Source organism: Euprymna scolopes, chromosome 4, assembly GCF_053919585.1.
Source record: "Euprymna scolopes isolate OS-2025 chromosome 4, ASM5391958v1, whole genome shotgun sequence".
Taxonomy (NCBI): domain Eukaryota; kingdom Metazoa; phylum Mollusca; class Cephalopoda; order Sepiida; family Sepiolidae; genus Euprymna; species Euprymna scolopes.
This window is the reverse complement of record NC_136485.1, coordinates 67824200-67835735: the sequence shown is the minus strand read 5'-3', so window position 1 is coordinate 67835735 and position 11536 is coordinate 67824200. Positions and strand designations below refer to the sequence as shown.

At 35.4% G+C, this 11536-nt stretch overlaps 2 protein-coding genes across 2 annotated transcripts; one reads left to right on the top strand and one right to left on the bottom strand.

Moving 5' to 3' along the window:
* Window positions 1-5130: 5130 nt before the first annotated feature.
* LOC145270982 (uncharacterized) lies at window positions 5131-5499 on the bottom strand. The gene has a single exon (XM_080126522.1). It carries the CDS (start codon window positions 5497-5499, stop codon window positions 5131-5133), a length of 369 nt encoding a protein of 122 aa, XP_079982648.1.
* A 155-nt stretch (window positions 5500-5654) lies between these two features.
* On the top strand, window positions 5655-6074 carry LOC145270970 (uncharacterized). Its single transcript, XM_080126512.1, has one exon. The coding sequence runs from the start codon at window positions 5655-5657 to the stop codon at window positions 6072-6074; it is 420 nt and encodes a 139-aa protein (XP_079982638.1).
* The last annotated feature ends 5462 nt before the right edge of the window (window positions 6075-11536 follow it).

Below are 11536 nucleotides of genomic sequence, written 5' to 3'. Positions count from 1 at the left end.
GAAAGAAGATTCTCAATATATTGAGACGGGCTTCGAAGTTAGACAAGTTGAAGTTAGTCAGTTAGCAGGCGAGAGTCGGACAGTGACTTAGTGAGAGCTGATGCCCTCTTAGAGGCGAAAGGGAGGAACAGGAGACGATGTAGTCATAAAGGCTTGAATCCCTGACAATCATCAATCATCCAGCTGGTATGAATAAAGTATCATCTACATTTGTAAACTTGTCTCGTCGTTGTCATTACAACTGAAACGTAAATGTGTTTTGTCTATCATCTTATAAACGAACTTTATATAATTCCCTCGAGTAATGTGCCCCCCCGCTATCATTAAGTAATGATGTAAAATAAACTGTATTACACATTCCCCTCCTTCAATAATGAATTCACATTTCCTATGTGTTATGAATATGAACTGTTTGTGTAATCTATATAAATGTCATTATCATCTTTGTTCTGAGTCCCTCGTTATATGTACCTCCAATATGTACCCCCGACTACATAACAACTCAACACAATGATTGAACAACTTTGGGATGATTTTATACAAAACATTCTGTGTGCTTTATTAACTTTTACTGCCACAATTAGAGAGAGATACAGAGAGCGAGACAGAGTACGTGGGTGTGTGTACGTCTGAAACTAACTATTATCTTTTTCTTTCTTTTTACTATTGACTCACTGCTGATCAGAGTCAAGAACCCGAGGAAAGCAATGAGACTGAAATGCTTGTTAGACAAGGAAAACCATAGTATGAACTTATTATGAGTTTTTAATATTAGTTTGTTAACATTTGAGACAGGGAGATACAGCGTCTCTAAATTTCACTATTATATTCATGTCACTTTTTTCTATTGGGTCACCAATTATCAAGGCCATTGGATCGGTGCTTCCATCTACCTCCTCAAACGTCTATTAATATAAACATTTGCCCGCTGCTATTTTACAATGCTGGTTTTGTTTTGCTTTGTTTTTTATAAGCAAAGAGCATTGCGTTACGCCAAGCAAGCAGGGGGGTCAAATCTCTTACGATGTAAGAATATCATTTTTTTAATGACTGAATACGAAAATACGATTATTTTGGAATGTTGCTAAACAAGCAGGGGGGGAGCTTCAAATGTATATATATATATATATATATATATATATATATATATATATATATGTGTGTGTGTGTGTGTGTGTGTGTGTGTGTGTGTGTGTGTGTGTGTGTGTGTGTCTGTGTCTGTGTCTGTGTGTCTGTGTGTGTGTGTGTGTGTGTATGTGTGTGTGTGTGTGTGTGTGTGTGTGTGTGTGTGTGTGTGTGTGTGTCTGTGTGTCTGTGTGTGTCTGTGTACGTGTGTGTGGTTAATAATTAAATGTATATATTTCTGAGGTATATATATATATATATATATATAATCATAATATCGTTCAAATTGTTTCCTTCCGAACATATATATTGGTTGGTTACATTCGAATGACAAAATACAAATCTCGTCCATAATCAATTTTTTTGTTAATTTAGCAAATGCCTATTGTTTTCTTTTTCGTTGTACACACATTTCGCAACCCGTGACGAAAAATGTAGTACTTCGTTTAATACGCGTTCTCTTCTTTATTTTTATTTTTTTAATATAAAATAAACAGGCACACTATTCCAAAACAAAATGGAAGTGAGAAGCCCAGCAAATCAAAACCACAAACAACTCACTTTAAAGATAATAATCAGAAAATACCACTCACAAATAAAAAACATCTGAAACAACATTAGCCGATTCCCAAGGCGCAATCTTAGAATTAATAGGTAGAGCTAAGATCGTCATGATTAGATTTAAAACTTTAAACTGGATAAAACCTCCATATATTTTGAAAATGTCGGTTGATAAAATATTTTAGCTCTCAAATTAGATAATAACGATTTAAAAATATTTGTTTAATATATTGTTTTTGAATGACTGAATGCGAAAATAAAGTTATTTTTTTAATTTTATTAAACAAACAATAGATTCATTGCGCCATGGGTTTTACCGTAACTACGGTGTGAGTAATTCCAACACAAGACAAATATATGATCTATGACAGAGAGTATTCATTCTAATGAAAATAAATTAAAAATTGTAGATAATTAGATTGTTTCCGAAATTTTATATTTTTATAATTAAATTACCGTAATACAACTCACAATTATCTTTTTCCCCAAGACCAAAGAAAAAAGAAAATCCAAGAGACGTAATTCCCTAGACAATAGAATTGAGTGATCCCCTATTAATATCTCATAATTTTTAATTAAAAAAGAAAAAAAAAGTTTCTGTTTTGGTTTGTGTTGATCATATTTATTCACCCGTATTTGTTCTGTTGGGTCCCTGAAATTAGAAGGGTCAACATTCGAGAGATTGCAATCAGGTCTCCCAGGTTGGCTATTAATGATCATGACGCTGAAATATTTCTCTAATACGACGTTTATATTTTTTTATGTTATTGATATGTGGTTTTGTTGATGTACGTGGCAACACCAGACTCAGTTTTATTTTAAATGTGGTCCTGTCACAGAGGTAGTGTTTATCTATATGATGTATAACAGGGCATTTTCTACGTGTTTGATGTTCATGGTAGAATATGTTGATCGGTATTTGCTTAAACGTCCTATCACTCGGAAACCAAACTTTCTTCTGAATAAAGGGAGAAGCTAACCTTTGGTTGGTTTGATTCAAGTTAATAAAATTGTGAAACAACTTCTCGTGTGTGTGTTTCTCGTGCCAACGTAACTTTGCTAATGTTTATCAAAAATGCAATAATGTAAAAATAAAACAATTTTTTAATCTTATTTAACAAAATATAATTACAACATTAAATTCATCAGGTTGCATTTTGGTGACTTCATAAACAATAGGTCAAGTGACGGACTATAGTCGAGCGCGACCCGAAGGCTTCCTTTTCATTATCTGCAACACCAGGTTTGGGCTGGGGGCGCCATTTCATTCCCAGGGTTACTCCACTTGCTCTTGATCCTCCACTTATAATGATAAATGTTTAGCAAAGGAATATCGAATACCATTTTTTAGTCTTTGGTATGACTTGACGGAGAATTGAACCCCGGTCTCCCGGTTCATTAACGAACACTCTTACGATTACGTCATAATATGTCATCGATTTTCCAAACATCCCGTAAATTTCTATCTCGAGCTATGAATATAGGAATAAAGTTCCTGTCACCATAAAACAATAGTAATATAATTTTATCGTTATATTTTCAAGCGATTCTCCTTTTTATATGGTCTCTGGATGAAGAGTGGAAAGGTTTTACAATCGCAGGAACACTTTAATTCTCCGAGATGCGATTTCATGTTGACATCTCCATTAAACCATTTTAAACAGTTTCTTTGTCCAACTATCTGCCAATATTTTAAGTGCACTTTGCCATCGGCTTATGTGTCGAGCGGATATGTTCGATAAAACATTGTCGTGTTCGTTCTTATTCGGTGAGATTTTAAGAAGTTATTTGGCGGCGAACAAATATTTGCCTTCTTTTGGAAATGTTTTTATTAGTAAATCAGCAAGGATACCCGGTGTTGCCTGAAAACATGAATAACATGGATCACCAAATAGAAGCTAAAAAGGTGTATACATCAACTCTCTCTCTCTTTCTCGTTCTATATATATATATACATATATATATATATATATATATATATATATATATATATATATATACATGTGTGTGTGTGTGTCTATTTAATAATTAATCACTATACATATCTTACATGGTACTTTTGGAAAAAACTTATCAACTCTATTTCTTCTAACCTCTCTCTTCCTCTCTGACACACATACACAAACTTTATCTCTCTCTCTCTCTCTCTCTATATATATATATATATATATATATATATATATATATATATATATATATATATATATATATATATTTGATGATTCTTTGGGGGTTACAAAATTCATATATCGCAATCATGAAGGGAAGACTTATAATTCATGATTAAAAACGTTTTAAAACAAACACCGCTAATGATTCGACACATGATCCTAAACAACTCTATCGATTCAAACTCAAATACCACCAATGATTCGACATAACACAATCCTGAACAACTCCGTCAATTCAATCAGGAACACTTCTGTTGATTCCACACTACATGATCCCGAACAACTCCGTTGATTTGACACTACACGACCTCAAACGAAATGACTCAACTCGACACATTATCGAAGCAACCTCAGCAGTTACTCCTCTAATGACTCTGGTATCGACTTTCTATAGTCCCTTGGACGATCTTCTTTCGCCGTAAGACATTGCCATACAATTCTTGAGTGCGAAGAAGGGAAGAGAAACAAAGCGAGTCAGCTGACTGGTTTCGCCCTCACTTTCTCAAAGCTGTATCGAGAGTTTTTTTAATGGGGAATCGAAAATATGTACAATTTTAAATAAAATTCGTTATGTGTGGGGGGAAAAAATGGGGGGGGAAGCGATTAAAATAAAGCAACGTTATATTACTCGAAGATCTTAGAGACTAATCACACTCAAACCCAAGAGACATCCCCTCTGTTTACAGAGATAATGCCTTCTCAACCGAACGTGCACAGTTCCCAAGATCTTTAAATGGAATAATGAATAATCATGACTCAGGATTGAAAATGAGTTCGCGTTAAAGTTCGCTGCACATGACGGGTTTTTTATGAGATGGTCAGTGATTGAAGTTCCAACTATGTGGGTCGAACAACATTGAGATTGGATGAAAGAGTGCAACAAGCACGTACCTTCCAAAATCAGAAATGAGACATCCCAAGCAACAGACGTACTTGCCAACATATACGGGTCTGTGAGAAACAGAAGCCGATAAAGCGGCCGAATACATCAGTAATGAAAGACCGTCAGTTTAGGTAAAAATAACTAATAAGGCAAGGTTCATATTTAAGATTGTCTCACAAAGTAGTTCCTTACGCCAGTCCTTAGGCTGAAATGACGTGTCAACTGTCCTCCATATACGACCTGACAAGTCATTCCCTCATACTGCTCCTTGATAATTCTCGTCAGTTTTTCTGGGATCCAATACTGCTGGAGGAGTTGCCACAGGGTGTCACGGTGTATACTACCGAAAGCCTTGAGGAAATCTACGAAGTTGACATACAACGAGAAATTTTACTCCATAGACTGCTCGACTATGATGCGTAGCGTGACGATCTGGTCGGTATAGGATCTGATCTCCCTGAAGCCCGCCTGGTGGTCCCGGAGCCTAACATCCACTGCGTCTCTCATCCTCTCGAACAGAATCTGGTTAAACACCTTCCTTAGTACTAACAGAAGTGTTATACCTCCATAGTTCTCACAGCTGCTAAGATCTTTCTTGGACAGCTTTATGATGTTTCTGTTTTTCCAATCTATTGGTACCTCTTCTTGTTCCCAGATCTTCTCAAAGAGCGGTAGTAGCATGTCAGCTGTTGTTTTTTCGCCCATCTTGGGGGTTTCTAATGGAATTCTATCTGGGCCGGCTGCCTTGCCGTTTTTCATCTTCTTGATAGCGCGGGTGATCTCTTCTTTTGCTATTTGATCACAATGTCTGTGTCTGCTTCAGTGATGTCTGGAGGGTTCCCTGAAGCTGGTCTGTTGAGAAGTTCCTCAAAGTGTTCCGCCCATCTCTCAAGTTGTTTTTTCAGAGTTCCGTGATGGTTTGTTCTTGCTTGTCTTTGGCCGTTCATTCTGGTCTGCTGTACTTGCCTGCCAGCTTCCAGCTTGGCGTACGAAAGAGCTGCCTTCTGTCGCCGTTCTTGTTTCTCCTCGCCATTGACTGGGTGATGAGGCGGACGACGGAGGGACAGAGAGACGGCATCCAGTGGCCCCTCTGGACTCAACTGGACGACCTTGACTTCGCTGATGACCTCGCTCTACTCTCCAACAAGCAGCAACAGATGCAGAACAAGACCTCTAGCCTAGCCGTCCACGTCTCTCAAGTTGGCCTCCACATCCATCCCAACAAGACCAAGATCCTGAAAAACAAAGCCTCCAGCAAAGAGGCAGTGAAGTTGAGAAACAACAACCTCGAAGAGGTCGAGACCTTCACATACCTTGGGTGTGAGGGAGTGTGAGCATGGAGGAACAGATGTAGACGTTAAAACCCTCATCAGAAAGGCAAGAGCATCGTTCATATTCTTCAAGATCATCTAGCGATACAACTTCATCACATCTCGCACCAAAATTCGCCTATTCAATTCCACCATCAAATCAGTCCTACTATATGAAGTAGAAACGTGGAGAATAACGAAGACCACCATCAGAAGAGTGCAAACTTATGCCTTCAAAGAATGATAAAGATCCACTGGCCAACTATTATCAGTAACACATGTCTTTGAAGGAGAACCAACCAAATACCAGCAGAAGAGATTAAAAGAAGAATATAGCGATGGATCGGGTACACTCTGAGGAAACAACCAACAAACATCACACGCCAGGCCCTGACCTGGAACCCTCGGGGAAAGAGGAAAGGAGGCCGACCAAAGAACACCTGGAGAAGAGACCTGGAGGCGGACGCCAATAAGACTGGCTTCTCCTGTGGGAGATGGAGCGAGTCGCCCAGGACCATGGACATTGGTGGGCTATTGTGGATGGCCTATGCCGCTCCAGGGACTCAAGGCTGTTATGATGAACAAAGTAGATAATTAAGCTATGTGCTTAAAATATAAATAACTCTCTCCTTTTTTACTATATAAAGTATAAAATGATCATCTTCTTTAATAAAATTATTATTTTCTCAAGATCGTTTTGTTTGAACTAATTGCATGATAATTAATATAAATAGTATGCAGCTGACCTTTGCTCGTAACCAAAGAATTATCCGCTGTCAACAACCCATGTATGACTTGAAATTAATTAAAATAATAAAGATTCAATGACTTGAAATGGAACCAAATGATGACATATGGTTTTACCGAAAATGCGTCTATGTAACACGGTCGATTTTATTGCAAAACAGAGTTTTAATACGTATATTCATTCATCGAATTACCCTTTCAATTGTTGATTTTAAAACATATCATACAAAAATGTTAAGATTAATTAATTAAAAGTTTAATATCATATTCCTGAGGACGATGTGCATTATTAAAAGGATTATTACTTTTTTAGTTTTTCTTTTTCTATGTGCACATACGAAAATATATATTTGAGTTTTCGCCTTTGAGCATTAATTTTAAAAAATTGCTGTTTTCTATGAATTTAAATTTTTCAAAATATTATCGAATTTCGAAGTATCACGATATCATGAACAGGTCAGTAATATTTACCGTTTAGTCGAAAAAATAATTTGTGAGCCTCCGAAATTCTAAAGGAATCTAGAAGCACTTATACTGTCGAATGGAAAGTCAAGTCCTAAGTAATTCTCTGTGAAGAAGGTCGCAAGTTACATCGACCGAAACGTTGTAAAAATAAAATTAATTCATAAACTGAATGTGATCAAATAAAGGAAAATAGTCTATCTCGTAAACTGCCTTGATTACAAGATTGTTCGTATAATTTTTTTTTTAATGGTTTGAGTTTTGTTGGCATCTGGCACAAAAATAAGCACTTCAGAGTTTAAGTATGATATTTAAAGGCTTTATAAAAATTGTTTAAAGTGACGATGTTGAAAATATCAAAAAATCTGTGCATACAAAAACTATTAAATAAGAACATTAAACTACAACTTCATTTTGGCCGATATCTGCATATAATAACTCTTCGAACGTGGACAAAAGAAATCGAAAAACAGCTATGATGATAAAATAATTAAGCAGAATAATAAAAAGCATCCAAATTTTAAGACGAGTTAACATCTAACGTTACTTAAAAGAAACGATACAGGATACAGATTGGATGGAAAAACTTCAATTATGGAATATGCCCATGAACTCTTTTTTTCAAAATATTGAAACTTTAAATACCATAAATAGAATTACTAAAGAAATAATTTTTTAAAACTTCTCAGAAATTTTCTCTGGTGTACTGGGAAGATGTAAAAAAATGACTGCCAATTTTGAATTTTAACCAAATATTCAACTAGTTTTTAAAAAGAAAAGAAAGGTTCTGCTCGAGTCATTAAATTACATTTACGAAGAATTAAATAAACCTGGAGAAATGGGGAAATAGAATACAGTGGGTGGTCTTCAACTCCAGTCGATGTAAAAAAAATGTGTTTGCGCAGACTTATGCACAGGATTTAATCAAGCACTAAAGAATCACAATTACCCTCTGTCTAATCTAAAAAAAGATTTTTGCTAAACTTAACAGAGGAAATTTTTCCAACGTTTGATTCAAATGATGCTTATCTACAAATACACATGGGCGATAAGAACTCAAAGCTACTTTCCATAAATACCGATAGGGGTTTGTACAAATTCGAACGATGACTATTTAAAGTTAAGATTGCACCAAATATTTTCTACAAGTCACCACGGGTCGCCCTCGACTATAGTACGTCACTTAACTTTTTATTTATGAAGTCGACAAAATTCAAGTAATATAAATATATACTTAAACGTTTTCTTGGTTTAGCAAATTGATGTGTATTTATTCTAAACATGCACAGTTTGTGAGCTCCTCTAAATGAGCTTTTAAAAATAAAAAGACTAAGTATAGATGATAGGATCCTAGGGACGTTTGGAAAAATAAAAATTGTCCTCACATCATAATTATTTTAACCCACAACAATCCATACCTCGAAATTATTGTGGCTACTGGTGCTAGTTAGTATGGCATTGAAGTATGCATATTACATACAATATGAAATCCGGGTCGATGAAATCTATCGCTCGCGGTCTTGTACGTTACTACCCGCAGAAAAAATTTTATTCACAAATCGAGAAGAAAGCATTATTTTTTGTGGTCACCAAATTTCATCGTTGTGCTGCAAGTCGATCATAACCCACTGTTTACGGTTTATAGGTTAAAATGGATTACCGACGCATACGCAAACAGACTGCAAAGATACGGTACAATTCTTCTCAATTAAAATTAGAAAATTTAGTTTATCACATTGTTAAAAACTAGTTATGATCTAGAGTTATCGTAAAATAAGCTGAATACACTGGACCAAAAAAACTGAAGTAGAAACTTTTTTTTTTAATCCAAAGTGTAACCGAAGAAATAAAAGTTCTTTTACATAAAATTAATCGAGCAACTCCATTTCCATCCTTAACTAAAAGAACAGTTTGTGTCAATCATTTTGATATAAAGAAAAAAAAGCAATTCAGAAGCGCATATTGCAGAAATCCTAAAGAATCGCGTCCGATATTTCTAGTCAGTTTTCAATTACACGCAACAGGGCACTTCATGTTTTTTCTCCAAAACATTTCCAGAATCGAGATCAGTGAGATGAAGAAGAGCATTTTTTATTATACTTACATACTAAAAAGAAAAAAAAACTTTATCTAAAGCGTGATTGGAAAGTGACTATTAGTATTAAGTAATTGTAATTATTACTGAAATAAAATTCTTACAAAAAATGAATACCGGAAAATAACTATCTTTTCACTGTCACGCTCGGTCAAGGACACAACTGTATACGCTATTGCATAATGTAATAAAATTGATCGAACGTTTACCGCGTCGCCTAGTATTTTATTAAATTTCTTACCAAAAAAACATTTAAAATTAAAATTAAGTATAAAAAAACATGGCATTTGCTATGGCACAGAAGTGTCTCTAAGGAAGACACGGACACAGATATGGGTTAGAAAAATGCATTTGTATTGAGAACAAAACAGAGTATGCAGAGAACAACAGTCGTAGCACTTAACGCTAATATGGTATCCACAATAGTATAAAAAATAGTAATAAATTTAGAAGAAATTAAAATATGGTTCAAGTCATCATATTTACAACAAAACTCTTCTTACTTCAATAACTGTTCATATGCTTTCTTTTTTCCTTCTGTGTGCTTAAACCTAAACGGTTAGCAAAGTTTCTTTCCTAAAATTGTCTGTCAGTGAAACTCAATACTACAGGACTACTTCCTAGCTGATTAAAACATGGTTGTCCAATGTAAACAACTTCTTGTTTAGCCGCCTTCTTAAATTATCAAATTCTGCCCAATCACCACTATCATTACCAATCATCACAGTGTTGTCTTTCACCACCTACATAACCTCGAGTGGCGTTGGGTCTTAATAAGTGATAACACCTTAGTAAAAAAAAAAAAAATACCAAAATACTTACCTGGCATAGCTTAATTAAGTGTTTGTACCAGTCAAAGATACGTTGTCGACAGTCAGTCCGATTCCGTATCTATTGCTAGCGTATTGGGGGCATGGTTTTGTTAATTCCTAGGGGGTTCACCTTCCCCGGCTTTATTTTCTCTCGGAGAATGAATAAGTTTATTGCTAATTACCTAAGGCGCTTTTACCGGGGAGTAATAGAGGCTGCTGAGGAAATTTTTGTAGCCTGGTGTGCTTGATGAAACATTCCAAACTCTTTATTATCAAAATCAAATAAAATTTGAATTGAAAATTGAAAAATGACCCATAAACAATTAAAGAAAAGACCAAAACCTTTCTAAAACAGGACGAAGTATATATTCATCGATGACTGGAGAAAGGTTTGAATAAAATACTTGTGTCTTAACTTTTAACACCACACCTGACCTTGTGTCGAACTCCCTGGGTACGAGGCTACCGGTCGGGGGAGGGATGATAAAGGGGGAGGAAACACGTGTGCCAGTCATTATACAAACACTGGACAAGTTTAAATTAACATCCGTATAGGTAAGAAGAGGTTAGTGCACAGCTCACACGACAGCAGAATTAAGAGAAAGTGCTTTTACTTTCTTTTTCATTCCCCTTTTCATCTTTCTGCTTTGATGATCAAATAGTTTTATTGCTGAGTGAAGATCGAATTCCCTGTTTCAATTTATTTATCCCTTGCTTCACTGGTCAATTTTATCCACCTCAACCATCGCCAACGCCACCAACGCCCCCCCTCTCTCTCTCTCTCTCTCTCTCTCTCTCTCTCTCTATCTATCTATCTATCTATCTATTTATATATCGTTCTCTATCTATCTCTCTTTCTCCCTCTCTCTTACAGAAGTATATAATTCAAACATTTCTCCATTCTTCGATGAATAAATACTTCGTCCTGTTTTACAAAGCTTTTGATCTTTTATTTAATTGTTTATTAGTCAGTTTTCATTTTTCAATTCAAATTTTATTTGATCTTGATAATAAAAGGTATTGTCTTTTCTTTCTTTTTCAGTACCAAATTCACAAATTTAAGTTTTTTTCCCCCATTTTTTTTTGTTGTTGTTGTAGTTTTTGTTTTTTTTTTAATCTTTTGCATTATCTTTTATACATCATTCCCCTTTCTTTCTTTCTTTTTATCTACCGTTCTATGTGCTCGCCTTTTCTCTATATCCTGTTCTCTTTCTTTTCATAGTTCAACCTCTCTTTTTCTTTTTCTTTTTCTCTCTTCAAGCTACCAATTTCTTTTAATTTTCCATATCCCTCAATAATTACGTCTTCTTTCTACACTTCTCCCTCTATCTTAACTTCTATCCCACACACACACACACACACACACTCTC

Coding starts and splice junctions, on each gene's coding strand:
- LOC145270982 (XM_080126522.1), bottom strand. CDS start 5,499: ATGAAAAACGGCAAGGCAGCCGGCCCAGATAGAATTCCATTAGAAACC.
- LOC145270970 (XM_080126512.1), top strand. CDS start 5,655: ATGGTTTGTTCTTGCTTGTCTTTGGCCGTTCATTCTGGTCTGCTGTAC.